We start from the raw sequence: 19,614 nt of genomic DNA, 5'->3' as shown, positions 1-19,614 counted from the left end.
TTTGGGACAGGGATTAGAAGAGAGACATTTACAGGAAACCTTGGTGGTAGTCACAAAGGAAACTTCTACAAATGATAGCAAAAGCATTAAAGGGAGATAAAGAGTAATCCCTAGTGATCTGGTAAGGGATTAGACCATTCCAATTATTGGATACTAGTATAGTTTTATTTCCTTTCTTGGTGAAGAGAAGAAATAGAAATGTTTATGAAAAAAGAGAAAAAAAACAAAGAACAATCCCAACTTGACCCATATGACAGAAATGGATAGCAGATTGGAGTAGATTGTATATAAATAAGTATGATAGAGGAGGCAATCTGTTGAAAAAAGATGGAATGGAATGGGATCACTTGTACATGTAGAAGGCCTTGGCAAGGAGAAGGACCTCTTGAGACAAGTGTGGAAGAAATAGCAGCGGAAGGCAAAAGAAGGGGGTGAGAGAGGATGAGATGGATAAATAGTATCATCGAAACATTGAACATGATCTTGGACAGACTTCGAGAGAGTTGAAGAGAAAAGGACCAGGTGTGCTGTGGAACATTGAGGTCATGAAGCATAGGACATGACTGAATGAATGATCCAGATAGCATAGATTTGAGAGGATTGTTGGCAGTAGTTAGTGGGAATAATTAAAGTCTCAGTTTTGACAGGCAAATTGCCCTAATAGGATAAAAAGAAGTAAGAACCTGGAGTGAAGAAGGCATTATAGAGCTGAACTGATTCATCAGGAGATTAGAAGCCTAAGTAGAAAAAAATCTGATCATCTCCTGAAAGAAACTGTAAAAAGGAAAGTCTTAGAAGTGCTATAGCCAACCAGACATACACAGTCAAGTAATAAGGAGCCATCTAGACCACATAAGACCCAACAGCTTTTATTTAAACTTGAGGAGATCTTTGAATGCCATATTCCAAAAGATTTATTTTTAAATGAGCCTTAACCAATAATAGCGTGTCTTATTAAACTGGATGCATCTTACTTGGTGGGGGAAAAAAAGGATCCCTTTATTGGAATAGATGAGTTTCAGGCATTTTTGATGAAATGATCAGAGTTAGGTAGAAATTTTGACATGAAAACTCAAGAGTCCTGAGGAACCTGAAAGAGGAATTTATTTGTCTTATGGAATGGAAATGTATGTAGACACATTCTTTTTTTTTTTTAACCCATATCTTCTGTCTTGAAACTAATACTGTGTATTGGTTCCAAGGCAGAAAAAAGTGGTAAGGGCTAGGCAATGGGGGTTAAGTGACTTGCCCAGGGTCACACAGCTGGGAAATATCTGAGGCCATGTTTTAGACACATTCTAATTGGTAAGAAGAAAGAAGAATACTTTTATAATAAATATAAATATCTTCAAAATATATTAAGGGAGTTAAGAAAAATGGATGCACTATGGATATATTGGTTTTGTTCTGAGGTTTTTAAGAGAGAAAAGAAAAAGGGTTATAAAAAGAGCTGCACTCAACAAAAGATACATTGTGGTCATTAAAAGATTGGTTGGCATTTCTGATTTTTTGCATTTGTTTAAAAGTTGGTTTGGGCAAAATTTTATGAGGATTTCTTCAATAACTGACTAATATGTGTACTCCTTTCTATTGCTATTCAATAATTATTAGACAATTGTCATATTTCTTTTTTGGGAGTGGGGTGGTCTGAAATGAGTACATTAAAATCTCCTTTCATTGTTGTTTTACTGTTTATTTTTCCCTGTAACTAGTTTTTAAATATTTAGAATGCTAAGTTAATTGGTTCTTAATGTTTTGAATGTTGCTTTTAATTTATCATTCTATGTGACCTTTAACTGTAATGTTATTTTCCATTTTATCTCCTTCAACTATTTTTTATTTTTCTCAAATCATGATTGCGACCCTCATATTTTTGCATTTATTAAGAGCATAAAGGATTTTGTTTCATCGCCTTATTTTAACTGTATTAATATTTTCTTAGGTGGAGTATTAGTTTTTAAAAACATTTTATTTCATTGCTCTTCCCAATTACATGTAAAAATTTTAATAATATATTTATAAAATTTTGAGTTCCAAATTCTGTCTTCCTCCTGTCCTGCCCCATCTTTAAGAAGGCAAGCAATTTGATATTGATTATACATGTGAAGACATGCAAAAATTAGCCATGTTGCAAAAGAAAACAAACAATAAAAATAAAGTTTTAAAAAATGTTCTTCTATCTGCATTCAGAGTTGATCAATTCTCTCTCTGGAAGGTAAATAGTATTTTTCATCAGAGTGGTCAGTTCATTTTGTTTCTAATCACTGTTGTGATCCTTAATTTGTGTTTTACTTCCTTCTGTTATTTTCTACTTTTTTCTTTTATTGCTTTCCACTCCCACTTTATAGTGAAGAAGAGGATAGTCAGAGACTAGTATGCCCAGCTCCAGGGCTCTATGCTTGATGATTCTGTTTCTGTTTTACTCTTCCTATATCTGTCTTACTGCTTACTCCAGGGTAGTCCATCAGGAAAGCCTAGAAGAAAGTAGACCTATCACCAGTCTTAGGATACCCATCTCTCCCTACTTCCCCTGTCACCTCATAACCTGTTCTTGAACCCATATAAGAGTGTTGAATAGCACCACTACTAAAGTAATCCAACCACCTTGTTTTTCCCCATCAACTCTTTCACCAATAAATGCCACACAGAACCCATTTGGGCTGTTTTTCTTTTTACAGGACTGAATGAGGTGGGATTTACTAATTGTTCTATCTAGAGTGATGGAATCCCACCAAGGTAGCCTTTTCTTCTGTTATGCCATTGCCTTCCAAGGTTTTTCAGGACATGGCATCAGACCTAGCCTCAGGACCTCTGGGATTTTAACATCAGCTTTGCTTCTTTACCCTATAGAATCAATCCCCTGGCATTGTCATCCAGTTACTGAGTAGCTTAAGGGTTTTTGGGATTTTCTGTCTGCTCTACAGTTAAACTTTATTTTATGTATTTCCTCTCCCAATTTGGGTGAGCTCCTTGAACAAGGATTTTTTTCTCTTTTCTATCCATGTCCCCAGTCCTTAGTGTATTATATGTCATTAATAAATACTTTTTTCATTGAGTCATCATTTCAGTTAATAAATAAGGATAAGTAAATATGAATAAATAAGTCTAATAATAATGATTAATTAAATAAGAAAACTATACAAATAAGAAATCACTAAACTATTAGGAACAATTATGTACATCTAGCTTATTATTAATCCATTTAAAAGATTTTTATGTTGACTATAACATAGTATTCACTCATTCTTTTTATGTGCTCAATATTTAAATTTAATTTGAATATCACATGGTTGCTTCCATACTTTAATGAGACATCAGAGGATAACTTTGATGGAAGTTTCAGTATATTTTATGTTAATGTTGCATATTTCATAGGATAATGTCAGAGATGTGGCTCAAAACACTCCCAAGTACTGCTAGGATCAGATTAAAATGCAATTTGCAAATATTGAACAAAATGAACAAAAATACAATAAAACAGAGATAAAACTATATTTTAAAACTAAGTCAATTTGTAGTACATATGTGCCTTATGTATAATTTTAGTCACCCTATTTCTATTTGAGTTGATACCAATAATCTATTTCCTTTATAGAAATTTTATAATTCTTTTTTTCCCCATCAAGAGAAATTGAATCAAGAAATATTGAAATCAAATAATACCTCCAATAATTATTACCTTTGTGTTGGTAACCAAGCCATTTAGCCTCTCTATGACCTACAGAAATTATATGAAGATAATAAGGTACAGAGAAGTTGCTGATTTGCATCAAAGGATGGAATTTCCACACCAACATTGAAATGTTTAGTTTGGACCAACAACAAAAATATGACCTCCAAATCTCTTATGTTTGTGGGCATCTAAGTTGTGTTTGGTACCTGGCATACATATATACACATAAATACACACCACCATTAAAATGAATATATCTCAATATTTGAAATTCTGACAATAATTCTGCAGCCTCTGAAGAAGCTTTTTCATTATTTCAATATTTTCATATTATTCATATTCATTAGGTTTATAAAATACTGAAGGGAAGAGTCCAACAAGAAGCATAGTTAGGGTGTCTCTTAAGGAAGAGTATTTGGGGAAGGATATTTTGTATTTGGAGGGATCTACAAATTATAAATTATCATTCTTTCGTGTTAGTTTTATGTTTAAGTTTCTGAAATTTTTTATTGCAAATTTTGTTTTTTTCTAGTTTACTATCAAATGGACAACTTGAAATTGTAACAGGTGGATGGGTCATGTCTGATGAAGCATCTACACATTACTTTGCAATAATTGATCAACTTATTGAAGGACATCAATGGCTAGAAAGAAACCTAGGTAGGTACATGGTTTTTTCTTTTCTTTTTTTTTTCGTGTTGCTAATGGACAAGATTATAAATTTCTAAAAACATGGAAGAATATTTTTAATGCTTTCAGATCTTCAAATTGAGTTGTGTAGAATAAAGCAATTAAAAGGATATAAATAATACAACTTGATTTGTTTAATTAAATTAATGCTTGAGAAACATCTTAAAGATCTATGTAATTTAAAAAAAGAACACTAAAAAAGTCATACCCCTTTTAGGATTTTAGAATTATGAAGTCATCTCTAAACCCCTGGTTTTCTGACCCTAAAATCCTAAAAGAGGTATGATTTTTTAATGTTAACTTTAAAAATTATTTAGATTTCTAAGATGTTTCTCAATGTTAGTAGATAGAATGCTTTGCCTTGGGACAGGAAGATCTGAGTTCAAATGTGACCTCAGATACTAGCTGAGTGACATTTGGCAAATCACTTAGCTCTGTTTGCCTCAGTTTCCTCATTTGTGAAATGAGCTGGAGAAGAAAATGTCAAACCACTCCAGTATGTGAGTCATGAAGAGTCAGATATGATAGAAAAGACTGAACAGCAACACATGCAAGTCCATGGGGATATGTCATGTGCAAAAACAAAGTAGCCTGTGCCATCAAAGGACAAGAGACTTTCTCTAGAAGACGACAGTACGACATGTGTAAATTCATGTGTAATGTTGTATATTTCATATTATGTATGTGTTGTGTTGTCTGTATCCAGTATTTTGAAAGTCTTCATCTTTGAAACTGCCTGAATATATTCTGACTCTGTGATTCTTTCTTTTAATTATACTTGTGGCACTTACTCTTTGTAGTACCCCTTTCTCAAGTCATTTAACCTTCATGTACCTCAATTTCCTTATCTGGAAAATGAAAAGATTTGACTAAGTAACATAAAGTTTCTTCCAACCCTAAATCTCTGATCCTATGTTCATATTCGTTTCTTAAAAGAATGCTGTTGCTAATAAAATGTTCTCTCTGTTTTGAGAGTAATTTGAAATTTTCTATGTTAGAAAAACATTTCTTTTTAGGTTAATGAATACTTTCACATATAATAGAGAAATGGCTTTTTACAGAAAATTTAGCAAAATAGAATTAAGTTTGTGATGTGGAATGCTTTGCAAACTTTTATCAACTATTGGAAAAATAGTGGAGGCAGCTTAGAAAAAGTCTTCTTTTAGGGGCAGCTTGGTCACCCATTGGATCGGTCACCAGGCCTGGAGTTGGGAGGACCTAGGTTCAAATATGGCCTCAGAAATGTCTTAGCTGTATGACCTGGGGAAGTTACTTAATCTGGTTTGCCTAGCCCTTGCCATTCTTCTGCTTTAGAATTGATACTAAGACAGAAGGTAAGGGTTTTTAAAATAAAAAAAGTCTCCTTTGAAATATGAGATCTCTAAATGGAGAAAAATAGACTCCATAAATTTTGGCCTATGCTCTTATTTAAAAGTAAATTTCTAGACCATGTGCATGTAAATAAAATGACCTAAGTATGGCATTGGGAAAGCAAGGATATAATTTTACCAGTTCATTTTCTAAAAAAAAGGTGTTTAATGCAGGAGAAACCTGGTTGTTTCCAGTGAATATTCCTCTGGCTTGACACTGTGCTTTGATTGTTATTATATGTCTTGTTTGAAAATGATAAAGTAGGCCCAGGGTGAGTCAAGGCCAAAAGATTATACAGAATGGCTTATTTCTCATACTCAGGAGAAGAAAGCTGGTACACTGCTAACACTATGATCTTTCAGTTCTAAATCTCATTTTGTGTTTTAACTAATACTGTATGTTTTACCTAATTTACTAATATTTTAGAAATTACCAATTCTGTTTTTCAATAGGAGTGAAACCCAGATCAAGCTGGGCTGTTGATCCATTTGGACATTCACCAACAATGACATATCTTTTGAAACGCAGTGGATTTTCCAATATGCTTATCCAGAGAATTCATTATGCTATTAAAAAACATTTTTCAATTATGAAGTCACTGGAATTTTATTGGAGACAAAATTGGGGTATGTATAGTTATCAAAGATGAATACTTCATTTTTCCAAGTCAGCACCTGATAAAGTAATACTGTACTTGAAATGAAGCATTGAATAAAAATATCTCAATATTTAGGAGCTTTTAAAAAAAATTTAGAGATTTCAAAGTGCCAAAATCAGTGTTAGATACTCTCTGTTGGTAAGAACTGATGTAGTCTTAAAGACATTTTAAAAAATTGACTATAGACATGAGATAGTAATGTCAAACAACTTTAGCATCCTTGCTTTTTCTATGGGAAGGAAATATGTTTCAAATAAAAGATAATATACAAAATTTTTCTGAATGATATGCAACCAATAAAATGTGAAATATTTACCAATCATGTTGGTTGTCTGAATAAATCAAATATTGTCCTGTTTTGAATCTTTATGATCAAATAATTATTGCCTTTGCATTTCTTGTAACATACAGGCTTTCAAAATATAATTGTGGTTCAGTTTGCAAATATCACAACATAAAGTTTATTTTCCATCAAGTTTATAAATTCTGAAATAGTTTTTCAATTCTACAATGGGTTTTTTTGTTTGCTTTTTAACTTTCCCCCCCTTACTTGTACTAGTAAAGAATCTTGCCAGCAATATGTACTTTTCAAACAGAATTATGGAATTGGAATCTCTTTGCTGACCTCTAATCTCCCATCTCCAACTGCCTTTCCTTAAAGTGGATATCTAGTAGACATCTTGAATTTAATATTTCTAAAATGGAACTTATCTTTCCTGCTAAAACCTTCCCAGACCCTTCTTACCTTCCCTTTTAAATGTACAGGACAATATCATCCTCCCAGACCACAGGCTTGCAACTTAGTAGTCATTTTATGCCCCTCATTATTACTTACATCCTCCTGTCCCCCCATATCCAAGCTGTTGCTAAAGTGTGTTGATTTCATGTTTACAAGCTCTCATATTCCCCTTTCTCTCATCTGATACTGCTGCCACTGTAGTAGAGCCCTCAGCACCTCACACCTTGCTTATTTAAATAGCATGCTGATGGGTCTGTATGCTTTGATTTTTTTCTCTTTCTTCCTCCACCCAGCCAGCAAAATATTTTTTCCTACAGCATAGGTTCAGCCATGTTAGTCCCTACCCCCATTCATTAAATTGCAATGGTTTCCTATCATGTAAATTTTAACATCAGAGATAGTTCATAATCTGACCCCATTCCCACCATTCCTATCTTCTTACACCTTACATTTCATCTCTTAGCTCTGAGATTTTTTTTTCTGGCTGTCTCCTATACCTAGAATGCTCTCCCTCCTCATTTCTGCCTACTATTTTCTCTGATTTCCTTTATCATAACTAAAATTCCATTTCCAACAGGAATCCTGGGTGCCTTACCTGTTAATTATTTCCTATGCTATATATATCTTTTTTCTTCATATTTATTTGTTGTCTCCCCATTAGATTATGGGCTCTTTGAGAGCAAGGACTGACTTTTGCCTCTTTTTGTGTCTCTACTGCATAGCATAGTGTCTGGCACATAATAATTTCTTAATGAATGTTTATTTATTGACTAACTGACTTATACAATTTGTTTTTATATCTCTCCCAACAACTATCCTCCCCCCAAAAAAAATTTTTAGAGAACTTTGGAGGAAAGTTGTTAAAAATATTCTTTGTTATATTCTTAATTTTAGATTTGGGATCTAATACAGATATATTTTGCCATATGATGCCATTTTACAGTTATGATATTCCCCACACTTGTGGGCCTGATCCTAAAATATGTTGCCAGTTTGATTTTAAACGACTTCCTGGAGGTAGAATCAGCTGTCCCTGGAGAGTCCCACCAGAAGCAATACATGATGGAAATGTCAATCACAGGTACACTTAAACTTTGCTAACGTCTTCGTTCTTTTTCTGTCATAAAATATGTTTTCTACACATAAGTATTAAATTAGAATTTCTTGAATGACTAGTAGGAAACATTAGCATTATCTATATCCAGATACTAATGGAAGCTGATAAAATAGCTCTTTATACTATAGTTTCAGACATATAGCCAATACCTAGAGTTTTGAGGAGGGTAAACAGTAATAATAGTGTTAGTCAATTCTTATTCCTGTCTCTTCACTGACTTTCACTATTTATGAATCTCTTTATATGCTTTGATAATTTACTTGCGTTCTTTTCACAAATTTGGTAAATTTAAATACATTAAAATACATTGTATTTGAAAATGCAAATTAATTATTGTGATTAATAATGATCCCAGTGGTCATGTGGGTGTTCAAAAGTCAGTGTATTCTGAGGCTATTAGAGTTTAAACTTAAGTTCTAATAGCTTTAAATTGCACTAACACTTTTGGGATACCCTGTACATTGCACAATTCTTTAAACTGTTTTCTGAGTTGTTCACATTTAATAAAACATTTAATCCAATATTGTATGAATGAATAATGTTTAACAAAAAATATCATGCCACTAATGAATTTCATTATAATTAAGTATATAATGTTGAAGTTCTCTTTTATTTGCTTCTTAGATTCAACAATCTTCATGAAAATGGTATATGCTCTTTGTGTATTTCAGTTTTTGGTACCTAGTTCAATTCTTTACATATATTAGGCAACTAATACATGTCTGTTGAATTGATTGCCATTAATATTTATAAACAAGATAAGTACATAAGCTATATATTTCATAAATAAGAAATATTCAGCAGAGAGAGGAAGTAGAAATAAGAGGGATTTGGGTAAATTTTCCTGTTGAAGATGAAATTTCAGTTTGGATTTGAAGGAAACCAGGGAAAGTGGGGTTGGGGGAAAGATGAGGAGGAGAGCATTCTGTGCATGAATGATAGCCAGTTAAAATATCCAGAGATGGGGGCCAGTGTCAATGGAGGGAAGAGTGTTAGTGGGGGGAGGTGTAAGATAATAAGACTGGGAACGTTTGTATGAGAAAGGTTATGAAGGGCTTTAAATTACAAAAGGAGCATTTTATATTTGATCCTGGAAATGCTGGAGAGCTAATGGAATATATATTAAGTAAAAGAGTGATGTGATTGGGTTTGTGTTTTAGGAAAATTACTTTGCTGGTTGAGTAGATGTTGGACTGTAGTGGGGACAGACAGTGCCGCTGACTAAACAGCAGACTATTGTAGTAGTTCAGATATGAGGTGATGAGGGGTAGCTGTGTTAAAGAAGTGGAACCATATTATATATTGAAAGGTGAAATCAATAGGCAACAGACTGTATATGGGGGATAAGAGAGAGTTTAGAAGAGAGTATCAAGGATCAAGGAAAGTGATCAACAATATAAAAAAAATATCTCTATGGAGAGGTCAAAAAAGAATGAGAAGATTGAGAAAAGGCCATTGAATTTGGAAGTTATGGCATCATTGGTAACTTTCAAGACTAATTTGAGCTAAAAACTGGGTCAGAACCCAGACTTCAGATCAGTGGTGTCAAACTCAATATAGAAATGGGGGCTACAAATCCATACATAAAGATCCCTGAGAGCCACATACTTAGTTTTAAAATGTAATATTATGTATGTTTTATTGTATTTTTTTGTTAAATATCCCAATTGCATTAAAAAAACAACAACAAAAAAACCTTCCATCTTAGAATCAAGGGTCACACATCTAGGAAGTATCTGAAGTCACCCAGGAACTCTGACCCTCAATCCACTCATCCATGTCACTGCTCTCTTCCCAATTATATTTTAATTTCATTTGAGCCATATTCTTGAGGGTTGTGGGCATCAAGGTGGGCTAAATGGGACACTTCTGTGGTAGTTAAGAAGAAGAGCTTATAAACATTTATTAACCAGCTATACCAGTAGGACACTTAGACATTGAGTTGAGTTCTAGGGATGTAAAGAAAGGCAAAAGACTTATCTCTGCCCTCAAGTAGTTTATACTTTAGTGAGGCGAGATAGGGAGAAATGCCTGGTCTGACTCCGTCCTTCACTTAAGGATCTAGAAGGTATGAAGAAACAGGAATAACCACATAACTGGACCAGGAATTTATAAACCAAAGCAAAGCTTATTGAATTTGCCTGTGAGGATGGCTTTCCCACTCCAGCAGAATCACCATCTTGTGTGAGGAAACTGTAATCACAGGGCTAGTGAGGAGGGTGGTAGGGGGCTAGGGAGTGGCATAAAAATTGATTGTCAAGGTCCTTGTGGAAGATACTTGAGGCTGATCTTGTGCAATAACTCATTTACTCAGATTTAGGATTAAAGGTTTCTGAGGGTTAAGCTGTTTTCCAGGAGAGTTTGCACCATAGGATACCACGGCATATCTTATTTTGGATTACAAGTTGCAAATACTAATGAGAGAGTATAAATAAGTTTGTTGTTCTTTCTAGTCATGTCAGACTCTCTCCAGTTTGCCTCCCTGGCCACACTGTTTGTCTCAATTGAACCATATTCATTCTCCTTCTTTAATTGTTTGAGGCTAGGAAGTTGGCTCCCTATTGCCACTTTCAGGCTCTTACCTACCTCTTTCAGTCAGTAATCTCTTCTCCTTTGAGATTCATGTTGTTCAAATCTACTACCCAATCCAAATCATAATAGCTGTTGGCAGCAGACTTTAGGCCACTCCTGTTCTTCTCTCAAGGAGTTTAGTATGCCTACCAGTTTTTCTCTCTTCTCCAATTCTTAACTTCATACTAGAGGACTTCAACACACATAGTGACTCCCTCAAATAAACATTCAATTCTTCAAACTAATTACTTCCCAGGAACTCCTCTTCCACCCCAGCTCAGCCACACATAAAGGTGGTCATACTATAGATTTTGCCAAAATATACCACTTCAAGAATTCTGAAATCCTCTTCTCCAACCACAGTCCATTGGCTTTTCACATCTTACTCTGCCTTCCCTTACAGAAACCTCATCTTTGTCTGCATCATGGCCTTGATCCTCTGTTCTCTCCCAAGCAATCTTCCCTTCACAATCCATTCTCTTCTGCTCTCCTCTTCTTGATCCCTTTGTGAACAAGTTCAGTTGAATTGGTTCTACAGTGTCCTCTTCACTTGAATTCTTCTCTCCTTATCATATCATCAATTATACTAAGAATATGAAGTACTGACTGATCAAATCTTTGAACCACAGGAAAATCCCTGTACTTGAAACTCCAAGGCAGGTAGCAGTTAAACTTTACAGCTTCAATACCAAAACTACAAGTTTTTGTGGTGTGAGTAATGGAAAATGTGGAAGAGAGGGAAATATGAAATAGAATTATCGTAGGATGGAGAGACTAGAAGCCTAGTTGTAAGCTACAAAGAAAATATCATTAAATATCTCCTTAGTGGAGTGGGGAGGGTTCAGGGATGTCATAGTGGGCTTTGTTTAGGGGTCAGGGGTGCAGTTGGAGACCCTCTTCACAGAAGCTCTGCGGGGAGGAGAAAGGATTAAGGGGAATGAGGGAGAGGGAGAGAAAGTGATGCTATGATGCATATGAAACTTAGAGCTATGATTATCTGTAAGCAGAGAGATTGTTTTTAAGGAAAGGAAATAGGAATAATCTTGTGCTCCAGTATTTAGGATATCTCCAACCATAAAAAGGAATGATTAAAGCATATATAAGGTTCCACTAAGATAAAATAAAATTTAAATTTAAATATATTCTAAGAGGAGGACTAGGTAAGCTGTAGAAATGAAACAATCCAGAAAGATTGAGCAGGGCTCTCAGATTTGGTATCTGAAAAAGAATGTTTAGACCATAAGTGAGAAAACAGAAATCAGAATCAAAATTTTTAGAAAGAGGAAGAGGACAAAAGTAAATGAAAAAGATTTTTTAAACAGCAACCAACTGGAATGTTAAGAGATTAGAGGGAGGCATTACAGAAGGGGACAGTTTTGAACCATGTTTCCTAAATGGGCAAGGAAAGGGTCAGAAGTGTGTGTGGATGGATCCTTATTAAATTAACCATTTAAGTAAATTAATAGGATTTGAAGTAGGACAGATAAATGCTAGTAGTTGGAGGGGGAAGCTTCATGGGAAGACTAACATAAAAGCAGTATAAGTAAAATTTTTTAAAGAGTGCTCACTTAAAAAAAAGGAATAAAAATCAGTGCCGAAGTCACAGGTACAGGAAAAAAACAAGCTTAATAATTGTATTCTAAAGGATTAATAGATTAAATAGCTCTTAAATAAAATGAAATTCAATGGCAAAATGGGTAAGAAAAATTTACCATATCCAATAAAGACAAAAATCTGGGGGGGAAAATTACTATATATCAAAGTGATTCCAGAGAAGTAGTTACCAAGCTATTAGACAAGCAAAAAAAAAAATCAATATTTACAATACCAAAAGATAACAAGTAAAATTATATTATACCACAGGTAAAACAATTATACTAAGTGGTGTAGTATCTAATCTAACAAAAGTAAAAATTAACTGAATAGCAAAAAAAACTTTATTTAGGCAGTTTTTATAATAGACTTAACCTTTTCTTATAGCTATTATAATAGGTAAAAAGGAAAACAGAATTAAATAAAATGATGGAGGACTTGGATAACTAAAACTGATGGTAACTTCTTGAATGTATATAGTAAAGATAAAGAGTATGTATTTCTCTGTCTCACATGGTACCTTCATGTTGGATGCAATAAACTTAAAGATAAACTTTAAGCAAAAATATCCCTATTCTTTGTAAGTCACAAAGTAATAAAAATTGTAATATGGGAAACCCAAACAAAAGATGCAAATTTAAATGCAGACAATATTGCCCTTTTGAATAATGAGAAAGTGAGAAAGGAGTATCTTTCAGGATTGGGAGACAACAAGTGTAAAACTATAGCGATTACATATGGAGTGTCATATGTGAGGAACAACAATATCAGTTTGTCTTCATCATACTGTGTGAAGAGAATTAATATATGATAAGTTTCGATCTAAGTTTTGAATGGCTTTAAGTACTATACAATCACGGTCATTTAGGAGGGAATAAAAAGGAATAGAATCTTAAGAGAAATAGTGAAAAAAGTAGTAATGAAAGGTGAATAGTACTGCTATACCTTAAATTATATTTTTAACCAGTAATTGCCTGGAGTATTTGGTACTAATTAAAAAAAAAAACAGAAAAAATCAGTGGGACAGTTCAGATAAAGAGATGGAAGTATTCAAGTTCTGTAATTCAGTGTTCAATAAAACCAAAACCACTGTGTACTTATGATGAGAATTTCTTGGGAAACTGGAAGGCAAGTTAACAAAAACAGAAGTAGTTTTAAAGCAGCCTCTTCTTTCATGTGCCAAAATGGATTCTCAAATTTCAATATAAAAAGTCACATAACATAAGAATTATATATAAATGAGTTATCTTTCACAAATGTGGCAACAAAAACTGAACATGTGAAATTGAAATGCTTCTGCTTAAATAGAAAGTGCAGATAAAGAAGAGAAGCTTTCAATTAGGTAAAAATAATTCTTTGCATCTCATATTTCTGATGGGGCCAGTGTCCAATATGTATAAGAAATTATGACAATATTTAAGACCAAGATCTTTTCCATAATACAATGTATGTAAACAGTTTTCAAAAAAACTATGCAAACTTTTATAGCTATTACTCTAAATCATTTTTTGTCATAAATAATGTAAATAGTTAATATTAGAGGAGCTTTGGAAAAGCAAACATATTAGTTCATTTTTTTTGGTGGATATGCAAATTGATTGTCTATTCTAGCAAACAACTTTAAAAAAATAACTTGCTAATTCTCACATCCCATTACTAAATATGTATACATTCAAGAGAAAGAAACTCAAGTCTCATTTACACCAAAATTATCCACTACAGAACTTTTTCTGCTGACACAAAACTGGAAACAAAATAAATGTCCATTGTTAGCAGATTGGATACACTGTACCATAAGAAAAACAAATAAGAGCAATTCAGGGAACCATGAGAAAACTTACTAGGAACACATTCAGAATGAAATGAAGCCAGGAAAGCAATATCTGTGGCAACTACAATATTCTTAAATTCAAAGAACAATAAAAAAGAAAATGAACATTATATTTTTTGACTCTTTCACTCTGGGAGTAGACTAGAGAAAATTCCTATTCTTTCTTGGAGACAGAGAACTCTGGATGTTGATTATTTAATAGATTGTTTGAAATCATTGATGAATAGGATGGTTTTCATAAACTATTTTTCTTTTAAAATCCTTTTTTTCGGGGGCAGCTGGGTGGCTCAGTGGATTGAGAGCCAGGCCTAGAGATGAGAGGTCCTAGATTCAAATTTGGCCTCAGACACTTCCCAGTTCTGTGACCCTGGGCAAGTCACGTGACTCCCATTGCCTAGCCCATACCACTCTTCTGCCTTGGAACCAATACACAGTATTGACTCCAAGATGGAAGGCAAGGGTTTAAAAAAATAAAATAAATAAAATCCTTTTTTCCTCCAAGGGTGGGAGAGATTTGAGATTTGGAGAGGAAAAGAGAGATATATTTGGAAGTGAATGTGAAATAAAACTATCAATTACAGAGACAATTTAAAATATATCATTCTTGCAACAAATTTATTTGTCTTGAAACTTAACTTTTATTCATTACTACCAGGTTTTGTCATATCTACATGTATAAACGCACATAGTATTCAATATTTGTAACTATTTTTCTTCTAATTTAAATTTTATTAAATTGATTTTGTTTTTTAAAGGGCATGGATGTTGTTAGACCAGTACAGAAAGAAGTCAAAGCTTTTTCGTACTAAAGTGCTCTTGGCTCCTCTAGGAGATGATTTCCGATATAGTGAAAGCTCAGAATGGGATCAGCAGTACCAGAATTATCAGAAAATTTTTGATTATTTGAATTCTCATCCTGAATTACATGTTAAGGTAATTTGAAAAACATTTAGATACAAATGATGTAGTTAAAGTTGAATTGTATTTCTCTGTTTTGTAGAATATTTAGTAGATTTCATATAAAACCGTAATTTACTGAGATAAAAATCATCCCCTCCAGAAGCAAAATATAAAGTCCTCTGGTTGGCATTTAAATTAAGAATTTAGTCAGAAAAATAGAAATATTCTGGTCCCTTTTTATACTTATTTTCCTACACACCTTCTTATAATCCAAATATATCACTGTTGTTAAACTGAAATAGAAAGGGGTCCTGATTGGCTACATATTTACTTAAAAAAACAAACCATAAATTATGTTGTATTTTGTTAAACATTTCCCAGTGACATTTTAATCTGGTTCTGGCTGAAAGAAGGTATAAGGCTAAGAAATCTACTCAGATTTCATTAAGAGCTTAATACCTCTGTCTCCATACTCTTATGATCACCCCATCTCTGCCCCCTTAGTTTTCCCTGGCCTCTTTTTAAGATGACTAAATGGTGGGAATCTTCTCCACTAGGCCTTTCTTGAATTCCCTTAGTTACTTATATCTTCCCAGTTTAGATTCCCTTTGTCTGCTTTATAAACATTTCATATGTACCTACTTCTTAACTTGTTGAGGGCAGACATTTTTTTTTTTGGCATTTCTAGTGTACAGCACAGTGCCTGCCACAGAGTAAGTACTTAATCATTCTTGTTGACCAACTTGGTCACTTTATTTTTTTAAACCCTTACCTTCTGTCTGAGAATTGATACTTAGTGTTGGTTCCAAGGCAGAAGAGTGGTAACTCTTAGGCACTTGGGACTAAGTGACTTGCTCCGGGCCATACATCTAGAAAGAGTCCGAGGTCAGATTTGAATCTGGGACCTCCCATCTCCAGGCCTGCCTCTCTATCCACTGAACCACATAGCTGCTTCCTGATTCATTTATTTTTATGAGATTTTGAGTTAAATTTTTCCCCAAAGAATGGAGACAACCCATATTTTATTGAAGATATCAAGTGATAATGTTTTGAATAGTGTTATTTTCCCCTAACAGTTTGTCCCCCTCCATGTGATTGAGTCTTCTTAATATGAATGTGACATAGAAATGATTTGTCCCTAGAGAATAAATTCACTAGCAATACTCTGGCAGTCAGAAATGCTACATATTCTTAAATGAGAGAAGGGAAAAGCATTTAACACACAACTACATATTCATACACAGTTGTAAATGATGAGAACTTATATTATTGATATAATTTCTTTTTTTACCTGGAAAAATGAAATAAAAGTGTTAAAAACTATATATACTTCATTAAAGGAATTAATGTGTTTTATTAATATAAATAATAAAATAATATTAATAATTTATAAGTAGATATCTAATATGTATTTGAAAGGCCAGAGCACCGAGTCAATTAAAAAATAATTTTGTCTTTGTTTTTGAACTCTAAACTAATAGATGGGGGTTATTTTTTCTTTTAAATTTTAATTCAATTAGCATTTATTATAAGTGCAGTTAAGTACTGTAGATATAACAGAAAAAAAAATCTGTACTCTTAAGAATCTTACAGTTGAATTTATATTTATTGTTTAGGTTTTGTAGTTTATTACCTAATTCCCTTTTCTTGTAATTGGAAAGGAAGGAAATAACCAGCATACTAATGGAAGTCTTTAATTAAAGCATTTGGAAGATGTTCATTCCACTGTGTTGTGGTGTTAAGTCATTTCAGTCATGTGACCCCACTTTGGGGTTTTCTTAGCAAGAATATTAAAGTGGTTTGCCATTTCCTTCTCCAACTCATTTTATATTTGAGTGAGGCAAACAGGGTTAAGTGACTTGTGTAAGGTCACACAGCTAGTAAGTATTTGAGGCCAAATTTGAACTCGGGGAGATGAACTGTTCTGATTCTAAGCCTAGTGCTCTATTCCACCTAATTATCCCTAACCATTATTCCATTGTAACCATTCATTTTTTATAGTGTTTCTATACAATGTTAGAGCTGGAAGAGACCTTAGATATTTCTTAGTTTTGACATTTTCATTTTACAGAGGAAGGAACTGAATCCTAGAGAATAGAAATGACTTTGTATTTGCCAAAATTATTCCATATACAAATAGTACTGGGTGGGCTTTCCCTTTTTGTCTAATGATTTCTATTGAATCTTACTGGTGGCTTCACTTCAGTCTCAGTATTTATTAAGTTCAGAATCTTTCTGATTGTTGCCTTGTGCTGCTTTTTGCTAAAATCTTTATATATGCATATGCCATATATTTAAGGCTTTCGCTGCTCAAAAGCAGTTTCTACTTTATCAAAGTAATACTGAGTGAATAGGTAAGTTCTTGTTCAGTTCTCAAGACACTCTTGATTTGCTTCAATTTATTTCCTTTACATTTTAAATGAAATTTCTCATTTTCAAATATCTTGATTTCTTTTTAGAGCTTACCTTTTGCTATGGAGAAAATTAACAAATAAATGGTTGTTTAGTTTTACTTTTTAAGACTTTGTAGTTCAAGCTGTTAACATGCTTAGGTATAGGAAATGAAGCCAAGAAAAATATGATACATATTTTTTGCATTTACACATATTCACATAACATTATATGTAAAAATCATGAAATGGATAACTTACAGTTTTATGTTTTAGAGAAGGGGTTCTTAATCTGAAGAACATGAAAAAAACTTTTTGGAAAAAAATTTTGATGACTATTTCAGTATAATTGCTTTTTCTTATAATCCTAGGTATTTTATTCTATGGTATATATATTATTCTTTTGATATAATAATGGTATAATAAACTTGTTATGAAAAGGGGTCTCTGACACCAAAAAGGTTAGGAAACCCTGGTTTAGAAAGTGTCCACAAAAGTACTATTTATATTGAATATGTTAATATATTTTTACAAGACTGTCTAGTGCAAGCCTATATTTTTCCCTACTTAAGTATTAAAGATAAATGTAACCCACAAATGTTTTTCAAAAATTTAAACAATTTTAATCACTAGCCATAAAACCCCTTGGTTTAATAGCATTGTTTCAAATGGATAAATAGATTATATTTTTTCATTGTTTCTGTATTGTACCCTTCCTTCTCTGCCTTTATGTACAGAATAGAATTCTTAAACAATCTTATTTTATGACTTGTTACTATAATAGTTTTCTCACATTATTAAAGTCTCTTAATCAAAGTTATTTCTCAAGCTTATATAATATTCTACTTTTTGTTCCAAATTTTATTTGATTTACAAAATCCTGATATCTGGGTTTGTTGATTGTCACTTTCAGAGAGAATGTAGGAATTCAAGTGTTTTTCACCCAAATTTCTTATTTTTTCTTTTATAAATGTATTCCCATTCATTCTAGATGCATATGAGATCTGCCTTGATTAATTTGACATTCGTTATAAAAGATCAGTCATTAATTAGTATTTGCCAAATTTTATTGAAATGCCTCTGATTATTTCAATTGTATTGAAGTGTTTTCATTCCAAATTGAAAATTTTATTCCCATTTTATAACTTCTGAACTATTAGTTGAAGATAATAATTATTATATTGCTTTTTTTTTAAACAGATACAATTTGGGACTTTATCAGATTATTTTGATGCTTTGCATACAGTAGATACACAACTCAAAAAAGGTACTAAATCATTTCCCGTTCTGAGTGGAGATTTCTTCACATATGCTGACAGAGATGATCATTATTGGAGTGGATATTTTACATCAAGACCTTTTTATAAACGAATGGATAGAATAATGGAGTCCTACTTAAGGTAATTACGTATAACTATTTCAAAGTACATACCCTATCAATCAATAATTTTATTGCTTCAAATTATTTTGTAAACTAACTAACTGGAGATCCTAAGGTTTATTCTTGTATTCTATTTCTGCTTCCTTGCCCTCTCATCATACTAATTGTCTATCAGCTAAAGTAATATTCATTAATGCTTCATTTTTTTGGAGATATCCTATCCAGCAACTATAGCTGTCTAGAATATAAAAACGATCCCAGATGTAAGCAACCAAACCTATGTGTTAAAGCCTGTTTATTTAAGAAATACATTTTTACTCTTAGGAGAACCTCTCAGATTCCAGTGAAATCCTATTAAGTTTTAATTGAGATATGACATAAAAAGTTTGGTTGAGTAACTTCAGAATCAAAGAATCTCAAGAGTTGTCTGGAACCTCAGAAAATATGTAGTCCAATCCAAACACATTATACTTGTTTTCCATCTTAAATTACTGATAGTATGAAGAATTTTTAGAGGATAGCCTGATTTGAAATATATCCTTCAAGAAAAATTAAGTAAGCATAGTACAATTTAAAAAAACATCATGGTGGCATTCTTTTAGTAAGACCTTGACTTTAGAGGGAGTACTGATCATCAATATATTTATAATTAAGGAAAACAAATTATGTGTATTGTGTCCTTTTAAATAATAGTTGAATC

The 19,614-nt window shown here is 32.9% G+C and overlaps 1 protein-coding gene across 2 annotated transcripts in view; it reads left to right on the top strand.

Moving 5' to 3' along the window:
• The window catches only part of MAN2A1 (mannosidase alpha class 2A member 1), a 205,452-nt gene that overhangs the window by 66,803 nt on the left and 119,035 nt on the right, over positions 1 to 19,614 (top strand). For both annotated transcript variants that reach the window (XM_007486486.3, XM_007486487.3), the window contains 5 exons: positions 4,206 to 4,333; positions 6,187 to 6,360; positions 8,026 to 8,212; positions 14,999 to 15,176; positions 18,734 to 18,933. In XM_007486486.3, the coding sequence (XP_007486548.1) occupies positions 4,206 to 4,333; positions 6,187 to 6,360; positions 8,026 to 8,212; positions 14,999 to 15,176; positions 18,734 to 18,933 (867 nt within the window). The remainder of the gene's footprint in view (positions 1 to 4,205; positions 4,334 to 6,186; positions 6,361 to 8,025; positions 8,213 to 14,998; positions 15,177 to 18,733; positions 18,934 to 19,614) is intronic.

Source organism: Monodelphis domestica, chromosome 3, assembly GCF_027887165.1.
Source record: "Monodelphis domestica isolate mMonDom1 chromosome 3, mMonDom1.pri, whole genome shotgun sequence".
Lineage (NCBI taxonomy): Eukaryota > Metazoa > Chordata > Mammalia > Didelphimorphia > Didelphidae > Monodelphis > Monodelphis domestica.
The sequence above is the reverse complement of the archived record's forward strand: the minus strand, read 5'-3'. Positions and strand labels throughout refer to the sequence as shown.